Source organism: Carya illinoinensis, chromosome 6 (assembly GCF_018687715.1).
Source record: "Carya illinoinensis cultivar Pawnee chromosome 6, C.illinoinensisPawnee_v1, whole genome shotgun sequence".
Taxonomy (NCBI): Eukaryota; Viridiplantae; Streptophyta; class Magnoliopsida; order Fagales; family Juglandaceae; genus Carya; species Carya illinoinensis.
In genome coordinates, this window is record NC_056757.1 from 11,168,987 (window position 1) to 11,189,577 (window position 20,591).

Genomic DNA, 20,591 nt, shown 5'->3' on the forward strand with positions numbered 1-20,591 from the left:
TTTTAATCTTCAAAAAGACTTTGTTTTGTATTTATATCCATCCTCTTTAAAACGGTGTTTTGAAAAATCCAACTATCTAGTTATAACCAGATATCCAAATTTTCATAACTGGGTACCCATCCGGATTCCAATTGGATAAATTAGGGTGGGTATCTATATTGTTTTATAAACCTAGATGCGTATCTGGGGATAGCCAAATACCTAAATCCGCATCTAAGTTTATGCCCTTAGCACCCTTTTATCACAATGAGATGCAACAATTTTTGAGTAACTTTCTATATAAATCATCTATATATTTTTATATTAAATAAATATTTTATAATATGCGGATCTCATTAAGTTTATTAATATAATAGAAATTTCTTACATATGCAAACTTAGCCACAAATACCATAAATTCACTATTGGTCATAAAAAAAAATGTAAATTATCATAATTCTACTCATTTTGGTCTCACTCACGCAAAAATCATAATATAAAAAACATTGCAATAATACTACTTAATTTTATGTAGCAAGTATTCCTTTCCATGTAATACATTGTATAATTATTATTTAAGTGAACACTTTATTAGTAACTAAATCTTTAATTATAATTAGCCATTTGGGTTATCTTTATATTTATATGCTAATGGTTTAACTCAATACTTGGCACAAACTAATCTCTATTCTCTAACATATACAACTTTATCTCTTTTACCATTTTCTATGACATTGAGACACTTGATATCAATATTCTTTATTCTAATTTTTTATTCTTAAAAAAATAAAACTATTATAGACTTATCACACAAGATTATCTTATTGATAGTCTTGATATGTTCTTCATGTGTAAGATCTTTATAGAGTATTATAACAGTTTCTCTATCGTAGATAAGTAACAGTTTCTCAATTGGATTACTCGGTTTGTTCCCATGCTGCGTAGCCATGACTTGAGGAGTATTTTTGATGGTTTAGAATCATGTCCCTTCTAGTTTGTTCTAGATGAAGAGGGTGAACCTGCCTCTATCATCAATCATTCTTACCTCTGTTGGCAAAAAAAAAAAAAAAAGGACCAGTTTATTTTGTCATGGTTGAATGCCACACTGACTAAAAAACATTATCCGCCATTTATGGACTTACCACCTCTTGCCAAGCGTAGACTACCTTGAAAAATTGATGTGCCCCACCTTCTCATTCTAGGATCACTCACCTCAAAAGGCGACTCCAAATTCTAAATCAAGGCAACCAGAGTTGCACAGCCTACCTGCTTGCTGCCAACTTGGTCTGACCAACTTGCTGCAATTGGCAAGGCTATGGATGAGGAAGATCTTATCTCTTTTGTGGTTGGAGGCCTTAGTCCTTCTTACCACCCCTTCATCACCTCGCTTAACTTCGCCACATAGGATGCATCCATCATCTTTGATGACTTTCAAGCTGAGCTACTAAATCATGAACAATTTATTGAAGCACAAAATAAGACAATTCAACAAAAAAGTGGTCAAACTGCTTTCTTCACTAACAATTCTAAGTCACAGTGCAACAAGAGACAGTGTTTCCCTTCTCGAGAAAAACCTATTAATGCACAAAGGCCTACACAATAGCAGCCAACATCATCTGTACCTCCCTCACATGGTAAAGACTCACCTTCCAACAATCATTACTTTCCTAACAATCAGTCTCCTTGTCAATTTTGTGGAAGAACGAGTGATCAAACTCTCAATTACTATCATTGCATAGATTTCTCTTATTAGGGTTGCCACCCCCAACTCAATTCGTTACTGTGGTAGTCCATACATATGGAAAATAGAAAGCAACTCACCCTTGGTACCTTGATAGTGGGGCAAACAATCATATTACCTTAGTGCTTAAGCATAAGCTGAGCAAAACTTCAAAAAATTCGACTCCAAATACGGCTCCACTTTAACTCCGAAAAATGGAGTTGGAGTTGGATGTGTCACTGGACCAACTTCGACTCCGATTTGATCCGACTTAGACTTTATGCTCCAACTTTGCCCTCTGATTCTGACTCTGACTTTGAATCCCACTCCGATATTTTACATATGTTATAAAAATATGTATTTATCTATATATTTATCATATATACTAGTATAGTTATATAGTTATATAACTATAACTTATATAGTTAAATTCAATAATATACTAGTATGAGCTAATTATTATAAAATAATATACTTATATTATAATATAAATAAACTAATAATAATTTATTATATGTAAATATCATAGTATTACTACCATACATAATCAAGTATAGAAATAAATTAGACATTAGTATTTAAATAAGTCTAGTATAATAAGTTAATAACATATAAACTAATTTACTAAAGTATAATAACATGTAATACTAATGTATAATAACATGTAATCAAATACTATAGTATAAGTCTTGTATAGAAATCTTCTTTAGAGAGAGGACCTCTCCCTTCTCTCTAGACAACAAATCGGAAACCTTCTATAGAGGGAGGTGGGAGCTGCGGCTCCTCCCTCCCTCCCCCCTCCCCCCCGTTAGTTTTTTGTTTACTTTTTGCTTTGTTTTCCTTTCTTCTAGTCTTTTATCTGGTTTTTGGGTGGTTTTTGCTTGTTCCTTCAGTCAGTGCTAGTGGTTATGGTGACTTAGTTCTTGCTCTTTTTTCGGAGCCGTACCGAGGCGAGGAACATCTACAACCATATAGGACTTGCTCCCGAGCGCAACCCCGAAGTTGGGTGGCTCGTCACAAAGTAGACGCGAACAGAGGCACGGTGGTTTTGCCGAGGGCGGAGGATCTGGATAGGGGTGAGAGGCTAGACACCCTGTTTTGATGGCACAAGACTGAAGGCGTTGGACTATGGTGAGGCGAGGTGAGGTGAGGCAGGGCTGCTCATCGGTGAGGTGTGCTGCTCTGTTTTTAACAGAGGATTGATGGAACGAGCAGTGGATCAAGACAGAAAGGTTGCTGGCCTTCCTTCTTTACGTTTTGGTAGTGGATCGGTATGCATGAAACTGTGCGGTCGGCACGGCTGATCAGCGCTGCACAGCAACTGGAACGAAAGAAGAAGGGGCGGCGGGGGAGTTAGAGATGAAACCCTAGCTGATACCTTGGTTTCCTTCAGCCCGTATAGTCCACGTGTTTCACTCTGGTCTTTTGGGTTTTTTTAGGTTTGTTGGGCTGGGCCCATGGTGTATGCTTCAGTCAGTTGTTTTCTTTTTCTGTTTGTGTTTTTGATGTGATTTTATGTTTTTAGTTTGTATTAGGGTATTTTGGGAATCTGTCTCTAGGACCTAGGGTTCGTAGAGTTTGTCTCTCTAGGACCGGGGGTCCGTAGAGTTTGTACTCCACTCCTTAGGAGGGGGAGTTGTGTGGTCTATCTTAGACGGTGGTCTAAGATAGAGGTGCGTCTCCTAGACGGTTAGTCTGGAGGCCTGTCTCTCAGACGGTTAGTCTGGAGGTATAGGACAAGACCCTACTAGCCACAAAGAACTTTGTGGGTTGGAGAGCGTGATCTGTTAGATTTGGCTTGTATTTTCAAGCCAAAAGTTGTAACTGTCCGTTTATCGAATGAAGGAAACAATGTTTCACCTTTCAAAAAAAAAAAAAAAAAGTATTGTATAGAAATAAATTAGATACTAATATAGAAATAATTAATGAGTCTGGTACAATAAGTTAATAACATAAAACTAATTTACTGAAATATAATAACATATAATTAGACACTAGAAATTAGTCTAGTGTAGAAATAAGTTATAAAAAAGTTAGACACTAGTATAGCATAATAACATGTAATACTATAGTATAATAACATGTAATCAAACACTAAAAATAATATGTAATATTATATTATGATAATATGTAATTAAACACTATAGTTTAAGTTTAGTATAAAAATAAGTTAGATATTAGTATATAAGGAAATTAGCAATGAATGATTTAGTTTTAGTTTTTAATTTTTAGTAAAAATTGAAATTTAAAAGCCCATAAAAAATTCTTTTTTTTTTTTAAAAAAAAAAAGACTAAATATGATTTATATGAAGGTAAAAAAAATTCCAAAGCCCATATCCAACTCCGTTCCAACAAGTCAAAGGGTATTTGAGCCTAAATAAGTCGAAGTTAGAGTTTGAATTTGAACTCTGACAAAGTGAGAGTCAGAGTCGAATTTAGGGAAATCCAATTCCAACTAAATTGGTGCTTACCCCTACTTAAGAATCTCACAATCTAATAACAGCCATATCATGGTTCTAATCAAGTTACCACTAGCAATAGAGGAGGTTAGAATATCAAACCCACTAGTTCCACACATCTCACTACACCTAAAAACACTTTTCAATTGAATAATGACCTGCATTGCCCCAATGCATCTTCTAATCTTCTTTCAATCCAACGATTTTGCAATGAACACCAATGCTACTTTATTCTAACCTACTTTTACTTTGTTGTCAAGGATCTACAGATCAAGGACATCCTCTTCCAAGGGCCGAGTAAGGTTGGATTGTATCCTCTTTACCTTCAATAGTTTCAATCAAATAAATTTAGGCCATAACTTGCCATTAACTCTTCTTTTACTGCATTCTTAGGCTTCATTGCACCTCTTCAAGTATGGCACTCAAGACTTAGTCATGCATTAGAATCTCTTCTTCAAAGTTTAGTTCATTAGTCCCTGCTGCTAATATCCAGTCCTAATAAACTAAATAATGGTTGAGTCGTGTTAGTTGGTCAAGAGCCACAAACTTCAATCTTTGAGTCCCACCATAAGTCTAAACAACCTCTTGAGTTAATTCACAATGATGTCTATAATTCCCTATAACGTCAATCAGTGTTTGTAAATTTTATGTGATTTTTATTGATGATTTCTCTCATTTTTCTTTACTTTTCTCTCTTAAACAAAAATTAAATGTAGCTTTATACTTCATGAAATTTAAATGTCTTATTGAGAATTTGTTACCCACCAAAATTAAGCAACTAGAAATTGATAATAGTGGTGAATGTCTATGCCTCTTCTAAACATTACCTAGACACACATGGGAAACTTTACATATTAACTTGTCCCTGTATCTCATAACAAAATGGTATATTTGAATGAAAATACAGACACATAACAGAAACTGGCCTAGAATTGCTCAATCTCACTTAGCCTCCAAATATTAGGTAGATGCATTTTTCATAGATGTATATCTTATCAATCATGCATACTCCTGTTTTGCACAACTACTCTCCCTACTTTTTGTTATTCCACAAGCACCTACATTACTCAAGTCTCAAGACCTTCGATTGTGCATGCTTCCCTTAACTTCGTCCATATACAATCCACAAGCTTGACTACCATAATAAAAAATGCAATTTTTTTTGGTAATAGTGCAAACCATAAAGTGTATGAATATTTAAATCCTTAAACCAATAGTCTCTAAACATGTCATTTTTTATGAGAACAATTTTCCATCCTTTTCTTGCCTTGCTCAATCTTGCTCTTCAGAGTTGGCATCCTTGGATCCAACAGCTCTCCCTAAACATTACCTAGACATACATGGGAAACTCCACATATTAACTTATGCCTATATCTCATAACAAAATGGTATATTTGAATGAAAATACAGATACATAACAGAAACTGGCCTAACATTGCTTGCTCAATCTCACTTACCCTCCAAATATTAGGTAGATGTATTTTTCATAGATGTGTATCTTATCAATCGTATGCATACTCCTGTTTTGCACAACTACTCTCCCTACTTTTTGTTATTCCACAAGCACCTACATTACTCGAGTCTCAGGACCTCTGATTGTGCATGCTTCCCTTAACTTCGTCCATATACAATCCACAAGCTTGACTACTATAGCAAAAAATGCATTTTTTTGGGGTAATAGTGCAAACTATAAAGCGTATGAGTATTTAAATCCTCAAACTAATAGTCTCTAAACATGTCATTTTTTATGAGAACAATTTCCATCCTCTTCTTGCCTTGCTCAATGTCGCTCTTCAGAGGTGGCATCCTTGGACCCAACAGCTCCTACACCAACAGGTAATGGTCAGTTTTCTTTCTCCAATCCTTTTTCTTCTAACTTTTCAATGCCTACTAATGTTTCTCTTGCAGATAACCCTACTCCCAACCATCCGTTTTCCTCTTCAGTTGCACCCTCAGTCTTATATACAAATGCACCCTCTAGCTTTATCTCAAACCAACCACTTATAGATTCATCCCCTATAACCCCTTATGTAGATTCCTAACTTACAACTTGTCTCCATCATGTATGGTCGTAGATCACAGACCAACTCCCTAAGACTAAAACCATTTCTTGACTTCCACCTTTATTACTCCTTTAAACACCCTATCAAGGGCCTTTCCTCCATCACCTACTCCATGGGACTGTGTACTTATAATTAGGTTGCAAAAGATCACAACTGGATTGCTGCAATGGAAGTAGAATACAAAGCCCTCATGGACAATTAAACTTTGTCCTTATGCTCTCAACCACCTCATAAACAAGTTTTTTTGCATCAAAATAGTATTTAAACTAAAGCAAAAGGCTGATGGATCCATTGATCATTACAAGGGAAGGCTAGTGACAAAGGGTTTTGATCAAGAGGATGGTATTGAGTTTACAAAGACATTTAGCCTTGTCATCGAAACTGCCACAATCCAACTCATGTTGGCCTAGGTGTTTATGGAACAACTTGGTTTTGAAGATCCCTTATATCCAGATTATGTTTGTAACCTTTATAAGTCTCTTTATGGTCTCAAACAAGCCCCTAGGGATCGATTTATGCACCTTTCTCAGTCTCTAATAGAGCTTGGATTCATGAGCTCTCAAGTTGACACATCACTTGTTTATCTTCATAGGTTCTCCTTTTGCATCTTAATTCTCATATATGTGAATGACATCTTGGTTATTAGTAACTCTTCGTTAGCCATCTCATGTCTTCTTAAAAGGCTAAAAAGAGACTTCGTAGTCACGGATTTAAGTTCTCTCTCCTATTTTCTAGGTATTCAAGCTCATTGAAACAATAAGTCACTGCATCTTCACCAAGGCAAATATGTTCTTGATCTTTTTCATCAACTAAGATGGCTGAAGCTAAGCCAATTCCTACCCATTTCACCTTTGGTACTAAACTCTCCAAGTACTTAGAAGGTCCTTTAGAAGACTTTGCTGAGCACAAACACATTGTTGGTGCCCTCCAATATCGCACCTTAACATGAACAGGCATTTCCTATAGTGTTAATCAGCTCCATCATATTATAGAAAATGTGAATGACATCTTGGTCATTAGTCTCTTCGTCAGTCATCTCATGTCTTCTTAAAAAGGTTCAAAAGAGACTTGGAAGTCAAGGATTTAAGTCTTTTTTCCTATACTCTTGGCATTCAAGTTTATCATAACAATGAGTCACTGCATGTTCACCAAGGTAAGTATGTTCTTGATCTTTTTCATCGGACAAAGATGGCTGGAACCAAGCCAACTTCTACTCCCTTCACCTTTGGCACTAAACTCTCCAAGCACTTATGAGGTCCTTTACATGACCTTGCTAAGTACAAACACATTGTTGACATCCTCCAGTATTGCACCTTGACACGAACAGGTAGGGGTGTAACACCAATGGTTTTAGCGCCAAACTAAAACCCCACCAACATTTTCCATGAGAGCTCAACCTCGGTCGAAACCAATTGATTGAGGAGAGAAAATCGATATGATCGGTCTTGAGGTGGTGCGGTTCAGTTCTTTGGTCTGTCGTCGGCATCTCTATGATGGAGGAGGGATGTTGCATCCATTGTCGAGTGAGAGTAGAAGGTTTAGGGTTTAGGGTTGCAAAGGAAGAAGAAGAAGATTGGGGGGGGGGGGGGGGTTAATGAAACCTAATTGAAACGACGTCGTTTGGTTGGTTTAAATCCAAACGGCAGTCCGTATTGGAGATGGTCGGTCCGGCCAGTTCTTGTACAACCCTACGAACAGACATTCCCTAGAGTGTGAATTAGCTCCGTCAATTCCTCCATTACCCAAAAACAATTCATCTCTTAGGTACCAAACGCGTACTATGCTACCTTAAGGGCATAATTGAAAATGGTTTGCACTACACACGAGGGTCTCTTCATGGTTTTTATGACAGTGAATGAGCTACAAGCCCCGATGACAACAAATCAACAACAAGCTATTGCATTTACCTTGGCCTGTGTCTCATCTCTTAGGCTGCCAAAAAGTAACTTGTGTTTGCATGTTCTAGTATTGAAGCAGAATGTTAGTCCATGGCTCTAACTGATGTTGAACTCTATTGGCACTGAATGCTACTCAAAGAACTCGAGCTTTTGCTCTTGTCACCACCTTACCTGTTGGTGGACAAACTTGGTGCTCTTATCACTATTTTCCAATCTAGTTTTTTATGCTAGAACAAAACACATATAAGTGGACTAGCACTTCATCCGTGAAAATATCTTCAATCATGACATTCTAGCTTGTTACATACCTATATTTTCACGACTCATAGATATGTTCACCAAATTCCTCTCACTAACTCTCAATATCAATTGCTCAAGGACAAGTTAATGGTCTATCCCCTCTCCATCACCTTGTAGGGGATGTTAACATACCATTCCTATTCAAACCCAAGTTGCTCAATCTGATGATAACTTATCTGAGAACATAGAAAATGATGGTGATTGTAGAGACTATAACTCATCTCACCTCAAACCTCAACCTAAACTCAAACTTCTGTAGCAAAATCCTTGCCTAGTATTTATTGAGATAACAATATCCCCTCTTAGTGTATATCAACTAATGTTGTATACATAACAATTTATGTAAAGTTCTATAAATACTTAATGAGAATACCCCATCAACCAATACTATTAGCATTATTTTGACGAATTTCTAATCCAGATTTTAGCATAGTTCAAGTTGCCAATTATACATTCAAAATATCAACTATATATAGAACTAAAATGTAGCTTTAGTCCCACTACCCTTAGGTTATTTATATGTTGATCAACAAGATTTTAGTCAACTAATATAAAAGACCTCGTGGGAATGTTCATATATCTATAATGGAAATGTGTTTTAGTCTAACCAGTTTTTTAATAATTAAAGAGGCTCAAATTATAACATTAACCAGCTATTTTAGAGTACAAATTTAGACGTGTTTCAAGTTTTTCTTTGATAGTTTTAAATGATAATGAAGATAATCTCAACTAGAAGTGTAGGATTTGAGTCATACCACCTACAACATAGTGTTTTAACGAGGACATCACTTAAGGGATTGTAATCTCTCAGAGTAAGTACGAGAGGCTAGTGATTGAGATTTTACATTGCTTAGAAGGGAGCAATTTTTGCTATTTCTAATGAACTTAAGATATTGTGGTATAAACTTAGATGTACCCTTATGTTATACTTGGGTTGTTGCACCCATAATCCAAAGTTCCAAACGCGTCTTTCACCCTCACCATCAAGTTCCTTAATGATCTTGGGGTGACACTTTCACACATACTTCTTTGATATCTTATAGGACCACTCCTTCACCCTTGGTACTTTGGTTAGTAGATCGTCCCTAATTTAGAATATTGAGATGGTCCCAATCTTCCTAAGAAAAAAATGGTACATATAACCATCAACCAATATAAACATACAAATCATAGCTCAAAATACAAGTCATTGCTCAAACAATAAATTATCATAATACTATTGTATTATGAACAACATACGTTAGGATGTAAGATAAAGATCAAGATTTGTAAAAAAATGTTTGTGAATGGTTAAATATTTTTGAAATGAGGCTTTAATTGTTTGAGGACTAGTAAAAAAATATTTTTAGTTTATTAGAAATAACCTTAAAAAACTTAATGAAAGAAAAAAAAAAATCAAAGAACAAAATTGCAACCCACTCATGCCATGTATCGGCCACCATAGACACCTAATATTCTAGCTACCATGACGTGCCTGCCCAGCCCTTGGCTGCCAGGCAATGTCTGGCTACCACTAATGGTCAAGTTGGCCACCTGTGGTGGCAGCCACCTCGAGGTGGTGGTTGTTGTTTCTTTTTTAAAAAAATTTTAAAATATTATTTACAAAATAATTTTTGAGTTTGTAGTCGAAATTATCAAGATTTGGTTAGACAAGGCAAAGTCTTAGTATACATTCGATCATGCAATGCACTCGTGTGAGATTTTTTTTTTTTTTTTTTCATTCAAATAATTGGCATACCTTATTTAATATTGGTTATAAATTCTCTTAGAAAAATAATAGGGTTATATAATTTTTAAAAATCTTTAACAAAATTATGATTAAAAAATTAAATTTATTCGATACTTTTAAGCTATTAATTTTAGATGATGTGATTGAATTAAAGTGAAACAATTATTTTATAATGATAATTGTGTTATAGTTGTGTATAAGTAGTAATCCTATTATTATTAATTTTCTTTATCATCTTGATATATGTACCTTATTAACATATGCTAATGAAATGGCCTAATAGCCTAGTTTTGTATTACAAGATTATTTTTGGATTATATCTCAAAAGCTATAAAACTTTTCTTAAAAAGTTATTTTGTCCTTATATCTTACCACTTTAACTCCAACTGAAATCACTATTGCTAAACATTACACAAATAATGAACAAATGAATCATTGGGAAGAAAATCTCATTGAATTTAATACTAGAATTTAGAGTATACCCTTTCCCTACCATCAAACTATATATTTTGAAACAATACCACTCTATCTTCCATCCAGCCTCTTTTCTCAACAGTCATCTTTACTACCACATTAACACTCCCCATTACCCCTTGAGTCTAACCCTTTCAGAATGAGTGAAATTTCTATATCTCGTAAAGTAGTAAGAGCAAAGCTTGATAAATAATTTAACTCAACTAGCACTTGTTAAAGAGCACGAGCAAAGATTGAAAAATAACTTAGTTCGTCTTGAACTCATGCATTGTTCAGCTCGAACTCAGCTTGGCTCATGAGCTCCCAGTTTGAGCTTGAGTTATTTGAGTCAAACTCAACTCAATAATCTAATAGATTGACTCGCTTCGAATTAGTTACATTCCCGCGCAAGAGTCCCAAGGTACACACAAATGACAAGATTCGAAAACAAAACCGATGTTTTCACCACCTTCAATCATCCTAGAATTTAATTAACACATGTCCTACTTGGAAAGTATTGACTACAAGCATGAATTCATTCTGGAGGTGTAGCGTTTGAAGCACTAATCACCCACTTAGTAGCTTAAGTTGCATTACCCAAAATGAAATAACTACTATATTAGATAAACTTGAGAAAAATAACTTCAATGCATTATCCGGTTTAGGCGTAGAATCAATTAAATCGTCCAATGCAAAAGTAGCGTGTTTCTTTTTTGGATTGCATGTATTCGAATTTGTGATTTTTTTTTAGCATATATCATGATTTGAGGGATGGTATTTTAGTGTGTAAGAACTCATTTCCTTTCACTTTGTTAATTTCTCGTCTCTTTTTTATCTTTTTAAATATATGGTTGATTTCTTTTTTTTCGTTGTGGATTTTACATGAATTTCCTCATTTCGTTATTAAGGCTTATCTTCTTTCTCACTTGTTATTTTATTTTTAACCTACTTTCTAACTCTATATTGTATCTTTCATTGAAATTAAGAGTTAGTTTGGATTTAGAGATAGGATGAAAGAGTTTTATATAAAAGATAAAAGTTAAATAAAATATTATTAAAATATTATTTTTAATATTATTATTATTTTAAAATTTAAAAAAATTAAATTGATATTTAAAAAAATTGAATTGAGATTTAAAAAAATTGAATTAAGATTTAAAAAATTTAAATTATTTATTATATTTTGTATATAAAATTTAAAAAAATTATAACTATAAAATGCTTTCCAAATGGATTAAATTACTTAGGTTTATTTTAATCTAAGCCCAAGTGTTTTTTAGAAATTTGAGGATTATTAATAAAATTAAAATTAATTTTTTTAAATGTTTTGGAAAACCATTCACTAATGACCAGTGCGCTGGTTGACAGCAAAGCGTGTGAGCCATTCCTATATTTCTTTATTCGAAAAAGATTCAATCACACACTCTCAGTCTCTCTCACACTGACTGACACACTCCAAGAACGAGATTAGCAAACACTAACCACTTGTACTGTTGGATTTAAACCAGTCTCTTTTCTTTACTCTTTTAGCGAGATACACCAGAAAGTATTCACAAAAAGCACTTCCCCCCCTCTCTTTTTTCTCTCTCTCTCTCTCTCTCTCTCTCTCTACATATCTGTACATTTGTGTCATATTATGTGTACATCTGATCTGAAACCCTAGCCTTTCGATCCCGCGGACGAGGTGCATTTGGATGTGAGATACGTAGTTGCTGGAATCGTGGAGTCGGTCAGATCGACTATAATGGCGGATGTGTCCGAAGTAGGAGTGTTGGCTCATGAGACGGCGGCGACGACGACGTACGCCAGCAATGGCAGTGCTGAGCCGACGTACACTCACGCGTCGCCGGGGCCGCTGATGTTGTCGGGATCGTTTAAGGAAGGGAGGAGCTCGTCGCGGAGGAGAGCGTCGGTGAGGCCCAGCCTCGACGCTGATGAGTTCCTTAACCTGCTTCACGGGTCGGATCCGGTCAAGGTCGAGCTCAATCGGCTCGAGAACGAAGTCCGAGGTGCGGAATGCGGCTCGATCTGCTGCGTTTCGAGCTGATTTGGCTGGGATGCGTTTTTGATAAGTCGTCTTCTTTTGGTTGTGGTTTTGCAGATAAGGACCGTGAGTTGGGGGAGGCCCAGGCGGAGATAAAGGCCTTGAGGTTCTCCGAACGACTTAGAGAAAAGGCCGTTGAAGAGGTCATTTCTATTTTCCTCATTTTTGGTGCTTTATCCCCCTCTTCCTTCTCCTCGACAGATTAGTTAGTTGCGTATTTGAATCATTCGTGGTTCTATTTTCTATGCACATTAAACATTACTTATCTCCAATTTACGGAGATTTGTAATTATGTGGAACAGCTATGATAGTGGTTCGAAGCCCCCATGGAGGATCGCGATTTCTTGTTTGATTAGCTAGTGTTGTTGTATCTTTGGGCTATTTGCTTTAATTTGTTACGTTATGTAGACCACAGGAATTGTATATTGAAATATTGTTAAAAAAAAAAAATTGCAAAAGAAACTTCCAGTTTCTCCTAATTTTTGGAAAATGGGTTGTACAGTTCTGCTCTTACTGCCTCAATTTAGCCCCTTATATTTTCTTATCTTAATGTGTCAATGCTAGTTGTTTCTAACAGCATAAATATCTCACTTACTTTCCCTGAATTCTTTGGCATGCTTTATAGCATTAATGACTCTAGATTGCTTGATATTCTAGACAGTTGAATGTTTTGGGCTTGAATTGCATTGGCCGTTATCTCAGAAATGAAAGTATTTAAAATTTTCGTTTCTGAAATATTCGACTCTTTTAGTTTTCACGAATTTGATAAATTTGATCAGTCAATCTTTCCTTTATTTCCTTTCCCATTGAAATTGATAATTACCTTCTTTCTCTTATGTATTTTCATCACACTGCAGCTCACTGAAGAGCTGTCAAAGGTTGAGGAGAAGCTGAAGTTAACGGAATCTCTTCTTGAAAGCAGAGTATTGCTCACAGCCTCTCTAAATAGTGTTTTTGCCATTTGGTGCCTATTGGAAAACTCTATTTATTCGACAAAAAAATGTCTTGCAGAATCTTGAGATAAAGAAAATCAACGATGAGAAGAAAGCTTCCATGGCAGCACAGTTTGCTGCTGAAGCCACTCTTCGAAGGGTTCATGCTGCTCAAAAGGATGATGATATGCCTCCAATTGAAGCCATTCTTGCACCTCTGGAGGCTGAGCTCAAGCTGGCTAAGCAAGAGGTATGGCTTGTCCTCTTCTTCTTCTTATGATATCCTGACTTGTAATCAGAAAAGATTTTAGTCATAATTTTCTTCCCTCTTCTTTCTCATCTCCTTGCTGTCACCATAAGAAGAAGAAAAAAAGGAATCTATTAGAGGGAAAAGTTCAGTCGTTGATTAGTCACCTTGATTTGTTACAGATTGCAAAGCTTCAAGATGATAACAAAGCCTTGGATCGTCTTACAAAATCAAAAGAAGCAGCCTTAATTGAAGCTGAGAGGACTGTTCAGGTTGCCTTGGCAAAGGCCTCTTTGGTGGATGATCTCCAAAATAAAAACCAGGAACTAATGAAGCAGATAGAAATATGCCAGGTAAACCAAATCTTGTATGTTCTTTTTACCCAAGCTTATTGGCCCTTGGGATGTGAAATATTTTTTTCTTACCATGCACAATTAGAATGGACTTATATGTCTACTCCTTGTGGGTGCTAGGAAGAAAATAAAATTTTGGACAAAATGCATAGACAAAAGGTTGCAGAGGTTGAAAAGCTTACTCAAACTGTTCGGGAGTTGGAAGAGGCTGTTCTTGCTGGTGGTGCGGCTGCAAATGCCGTGAGGGATTATCAACGAAAATTTCAGGAGATGAATGTAATGTGCCTGACATATTTGAATGCTCAATGTTGGAAGTTGCCTTACGTTGACCTATAGTTTTCGTCTAGCAGATAGTTTCCTTAAACCTGGTAGCGTTTTATTTTTTTGTTCATCAGGATGAAAGGAAAACACTTGACCGGGAGCTGGCCCGTGCAAAGGTATCTGCAAACAGAGTGGCTGTAGTGGTTGCAAATGAGTGGAAGGATGCTAATGACAAAGTGATGCCTGTGAAGCAATGGCTTGAAGAACGGAGATTTTTGCAGGTAACTGTCGACTTTCATTGCCTTCTGCTTCAATACTGAGCTTCTATTGATTCGTTCTTTTAGACACCACTTTCTTGTTTCTATCTAATTATTACCAAACTATGTTGTTACAGGGAGATATGCAGCAACTTCGAGACAAGCTTGCTATAGCTGAGCGAACTGCAAAGTCTGAAGCACAGTTAAAAGTAATCATATGGCTTTTATGGGGCTTGTTCTTTAGTTACTATGCCATATGTTTTCTTCTTTTAGTGAATGTTGAACATTCTTTATTTTTTGTAGGAAAAATATCATTTACGACTAAAAGTGCTAGAGGAGAGTTTGAGAGGTTCTTCTTCTGGTAATGCTCGCAGTACACCAGAGCGACGAAGCATAAGCAATGGGCCTTCTCGTCGTCAGTCCATTGGTGGAGCTGATAACATCTCAAGATTAACCTCAAATGGCTTTTTATCAAAGAGAACACCAACCTCTCAATTTAGGTCCTCTTCTTTGTCCTCCAGCACCAGTGCAGTACTGAAGCATGCTAAAGGCACCTCAAAATCATTTGATGGTGGCTCAAGGTCTTTGGAAAGGAGTAAGATTCTCTTAAATGGAACAAGCCCCAGCTATTCATTCAACCAATCTTGTGAGGGAACAAAGGATGGTGAGGGGAATAATAACTGGAAAGAAAATTCGGATGATAAGCCAAACGAGTTCCAGATCGTGGATACAGAGGATAGCGTCCCAGGGGTTATGTATGAGTTACTGCAAAAAGAGGTTATAGCTTTGAGGAAAGCAGGCCACGAGAAAGATCAAAGCCTGAAAGACAAGGATGACGCCATTGAGGTTGCTTTCTTGTCCAAACTGATATATTATTCTATAATTACGCCTCTAGTTAATATTTGGTTTTGATTGGTGCTTTTCAGATGTTAGCAAAGAAGGTAGAGACATTGACTAAGGCAATGGAAGTTGAAGCAAAGAAGATGAGAAGAGAAGTAGCTGCCATGGAAAAGGAGGTAGCTGCCATGCGTGTAGAGAAAGAACACGAGAATAGGGCAAAAAGGTTTGGCAATTCAAAGGGTCCTGTCACTAGTGCTCAGCTGCTTTCTGCCAGGTACTTTTTCAATATTTTATTTTTACCTCAAGTCATGCCTTAAGCTAAATTAGTTGAATAATTTACACAATGCATTGCTGTGTCATGCTTCTGTTGTTTGCTAATTGTTAGATTAGCAGTCAATATATGACTTGTTTCCACCCCACTACCAAAAAAAAAAAAAAAAAAATAATGCTTGTTGATCTTGGTTTTTTTTTTTTTAATCCAGATATTCATATTTCATTGTTCTTTGTTCATGTAATGTAATGCTTGAAGGGAGGCCCAAACCATATCTGCGCCTATTCTCTAAAATGACTATTCAGTAGTACAATTGGAGCCCCATTGGAATCATTATAAAGTGCTATAACTTCTCCCTCTCAAGCAATATGTGGACCCCATACACTACCTACACTCATCACTCAGAATGGGGCATCACATATACCTTTTACTCATTAGAAGTAATTTTTGTTCTGTAGAGAAGCCCTTTTCAATGCTCTCTTGATATGTCCAACTGTTATCTCAGCATATATTGAATTAAATTTACTCCTAGGAAAATATTCATAGGCAGCCCCCCCCCCCCCCCCCCCCCCCCTCTCAAATTGCCAATAAGGTGCTGAGGACTTTCATTTGGTCTTTCAATTCCACTTTCCATTTTGTTCTTGTGAAATAGAGGTGGATTTAGCCTTAGTTTTTATCCTAAGTTCGATTTTGGTTCCTGAAATTTATGAAATTTGTCTTCTTCCCTGAACATTTAAAAATTTAGCAGTATAGTCTTGTAAATGAGCCTTAATAAAGTTTTAGTGGCGCAATGTTCATGACTTCCTCGTATCTATTTCTTCTTCCGGGCTGGGTGCTGTCATTTGTATGGCCCATGTACTTGGGCTTTGCCTATTCATTTATTGATATTAATTATTTTTAATTGTAAAAAAATGAGCCTTACATGCAACTTGAAATTACAACCATGTCACATCTACCTTTTGTCTGCAGCATGTATTTCAATTTAAGCCTGATGGTAAAACTAGCAACAATACAACTTCTTAAATGATTTAGGGATGAAAATGAAATGTCCAAATTTTTATTTTGATAAGTAAATGAAATGTCCAAATTTCAGGAACAAAAATTGAACTTTGGCCAAATTTTTCAATGGACCAAAATTATGACTCAACCTAAGAAAACATGATGTAATTTATAGTTAACATGTATCCTTAATATATTTCAAATACCCACTTTCTATCTGAGAAAAAGTCTTTGGTAGACCCCTTATCACTCATAGCTATACAATCCTCACATACACATGAACATGATGGGCAGGGATAAATATGGCCAGCTAGTACTAGATCCCCTATGATTAACATTCTATAAATTATTAGCTATATAGTTAATAATGATCAGGGAACCAGGTTGGCTAAGTAATTTAATATGCTAACATATCATAATTAATAGCTATCAATTAAGTTGTATATTTTAGAGATTACAGTAAAATATACTTGTAAAAATGTTTTTTTATTTATAGGTATATATACTTCTAAAAATGTTAGCAAAACAGTAGTACATAGGATACTACTTGTGTACTTGGGCTATGTCTCTTTATAATAAAACACTGTACTTGTAAAAAAAACCTATAAAAATACAAGACAGGAGTGTGACAACTAATTAAATGTGCAGACATATATACACAAGCTCACCAAAGTTGTGTAAGAAAGCATTTGATGAATAAAAGTTTTGCTAGTTTATTTTTTTATTTTATTTTTATTTTTTATCGATAAACAAAAGTTTATTGATCATAAAATAGACAAAGGCCCGAGTGTACGGGACATATACAAGAGCATCGCCTATGCATGCTAGTTTAGTGATTCAAGGAATTCATGAAAAGTCAATGCATTAAAATCAATTACAATCGACCAATGGAGCAAAGTATTGAAAAATAGACTTCTAAGCTCATCCATTGACCACTCTAGATCTTCAAAGCTTCTTTAATTCCTCCCTCCAAATACACCTCCATAGACAAATTGGAACCATCTTTCATATCGTTGTAATATGAGAGTTGCCCTGGATGCATTTCCAAGAAGCTAGGAGGTCGATTGCCTTTTTCGGCATCACCCAAGCTAATTTCATCAGAGCAAAGAAGTCATTCCACAAAGTCGTAGCAATCTCACAAAGAAGTAATAGATGATCTATGGACTTTCCGCTCTTTTTGCACATACAACACCAATCCATGACTATGATGTGGTATTTCAGTAGGCTGTCAATTGTGAGGATCTTCCCTTAGGAAGCTGTCCATACAAAAAAAAAAAATTTGCCTTCTGGGGTGTCTCTATCTTCCCAACACTCTTCCATCGGAATGAATTTTTATTGTGTGGTCATGGCTTTATAATAAGAGCGGACTGCGAACTTCCCTTTCTTAGAAGGGCGCCAAAAGATCTTGTCTTCAGCTCTTCGCATCATACAGGTAGAGTATACTAGATCATAGAACTTCGAAAAAGTCTAAACTTTCCAATCTTGTGCATCTCTGAAGAATGTAAGAGGTCCATTGGATAGGATTAAGAGGTCCGCAATTGAGGCTTCTTTCATTCTTGCTATGCCATAGAATCTTGGATAAGCTTCTTTGAGTGCTCCATTGCCACACCATAGATCGTGCCAACATTTGATTTTGGACCCATAACCCACCTCAAAACCGATCTTTCTTGAATGTGTCCTATCCTCCTCTTATGCTTTTCCGTAGTCCCATCCCATATGGCCCACTTACCTCATTCAAACACCATCCTCTCCATGGTTCACCATACTTCGAGTCTATGACGACTCTCCATAATTTTGCTACTTACAAGTTTGGCGTGTAAACACGCCAGTTACTATGAGACTCGTTACAGTTAAAAAATAAAATGTCATTACACAGTACTTTTTTTATGCTAGTTGGTATGACAAGTTTCCACATAAGTAGTGTGTTTGCCTTGTGTCAATTAGCAGGCTTGTAAATTTATTTTCTCAATGAATAAATGAGAGATTCTTAAGTGATTAATATATAGTAAAATACTTATTTTTATTAGCTGATGTCTGCAACATTTTTGTTTTGATAAGTTGGGAATACTTACCACTATGCTACAACGACTTGTTATGATGTGTGCAACATTTTTTGACACTGAAATTAATTTTGCATCCACAATGATCATGAATTATTGGATTACTTATTGTGTACCCCTGGGATTAGTCGGGACGCTGTTCTCGGACACCTGGTGCCAATAAAATAAAGGCTGTGGGGTTTCAGGCAAGGGCTTGGTGGGGTTGGCATGACTTTATTTAACATGTATGAAGTTACAGCTTTTTGAAATACATAGTTCAGAATGGTTTGATTACCGAAAGTTTGGTTTGATAGTTTAAAAATAATGACCTAGACCCTTTCTTGTCCAATTTGTTTTCCACTATACTCATAGTACATTGTAAGTATAAATTGCATTCATCCACAAAAGTTCTATACAAAGAGGGATTATTTATGGAACATATTAAAAGTTGACTGAGTCCTACTTTGTGCAGAAATGTGACACGAGCTGGGTTGACACGCAGTACCCAATGACAGGAATCCTGATTGCAGTTGCTGCAGCAAGTCTGCATAGGCTTTCTTGCTCTTCATTTTTATTTCTTACTTGTAATTTGTGATTCTCTCTTCCCGCACGCCATCCGACGAGTCAGATGTCTCTACTACATTTACTGAATTAGCTGAGACAAGAAACTCCAGAAAGGAAACAGAATCTGAGGAAGAAATTGGTGTGCTTCTGACTGTTAGACTGTAATTCCACTGCTTAGGGATCAGGAAAAGAAAAGGAGGAAAGATAATTCACGTTTGGGGCTAACTTTTTGTCAGGTTTTCTTCGAGTGGCCAGTACGTGTGGTTGTATAGGTATCTTATTGGCTTTTATATAATTTTTTTTTTTTTTTTTTGTTCCTTTCTCATTTTGAGTTTATATTTGTATTATGTGCCAGAGCCTATAGCCTCTACCAGTTGCTGGTTCATGTTTGTTAATATATTTGCAATATTATATGAATACTAAATAATGAAACTAGGTTTGACGTTTGTGCATGTCTAATTTTTAGTGCCCGAGCAATATTTAATTGGGTCTCTGTAGGATCTGGCCGATGTTATTCTTCTTCTGCCTTGCTTTGCTCTGTTTGATAAGTTTTCATATTTTTTCCCTCTTGGCTCAGATCCCCGGGATTCTGACTAGGGCATGTTTGGATGCTAAAACCGTCTCTAAAGAAAGAATCAAAGATATCTCTGATCTAGATTGGGAATCCAATCTACATCTATACAAAACACATTGGAAAAAAATCCAAAATAACCATAACAAGTCATATCTGAGATTTTGAAAAATGAAAAATGACCATTTGTGGTTGTGGTTTTCTTTGTAAATCCACGACCATTAGTGCTTCATAAAGGAGGAGATGAAAAGGGTGGAGAAGGAGTTGAGAAGGAGAAGAAGAGGATGGGTGCGCTGCTGCATTGGCGAGAGGTAGAGAGAGAGAGGGATGGCGATGGGACTGTCAGGTTTTATAGAAATCTAACTCGTTTCATTAAAGAAATGTTTTTAATACATATATGTATATATGGGGCCGGGTTGGGTAGACGGGGTAAACCCCGGGTGGGCTTGGGCCCAACTCTGGCCCTACCCCTGGCTCCTAGTTGTGTGTAGGCATCTGCTCGCATGCCCTTCTTCTATGGAGACGGATGCTAGATAGGGTGAGGCGGGGTGGCGGGTGGCGTTGACCTGACGCCTAGCCCTAGATTTTTCATTTGAATTTTCTTTTATTTAA

At 36.3% G+C, this 20,591-nt stretch overlaps 1 protein-coding gene across 1 annotated transcript; it reads left to right on the top strand.

Annotated features, from left to right (window-relative positions):
* The first annotated feature begins 12,127 nt into the window (after positions 1-12,127).
* On the top strand, positions 12,128-19,854 carry LOC122313476 (microtubule-associated protein 70-1-like). The gene is made up of 11 exons (XM_043128534.1): positions 12,128-12,610; positions 12,703-12,788; positions 13,503-13,568; positions 13,657-13,827; positions 14,007-14,177; positions 14,298-14,453; positions 14,573-14,719; positions 14,833-14,904; positions 14,999-15,541; positions 15,622-15,809; positions 19,317-19,854. Exons 1-11 carry the CDS (start codon positions 12,346-12,348, stop codon positions 19,354-19,356), a joined length of 1,905 nt encoding a protein of 634 aa, XP_042984468.1. The 5' UTR covers positions 12,128-12,345; the 3' UTR covers positions 19,357-19,854.
* The last annotated feature ends 737 nt before the right edge of the window (positions 19,855-20,591 follow it).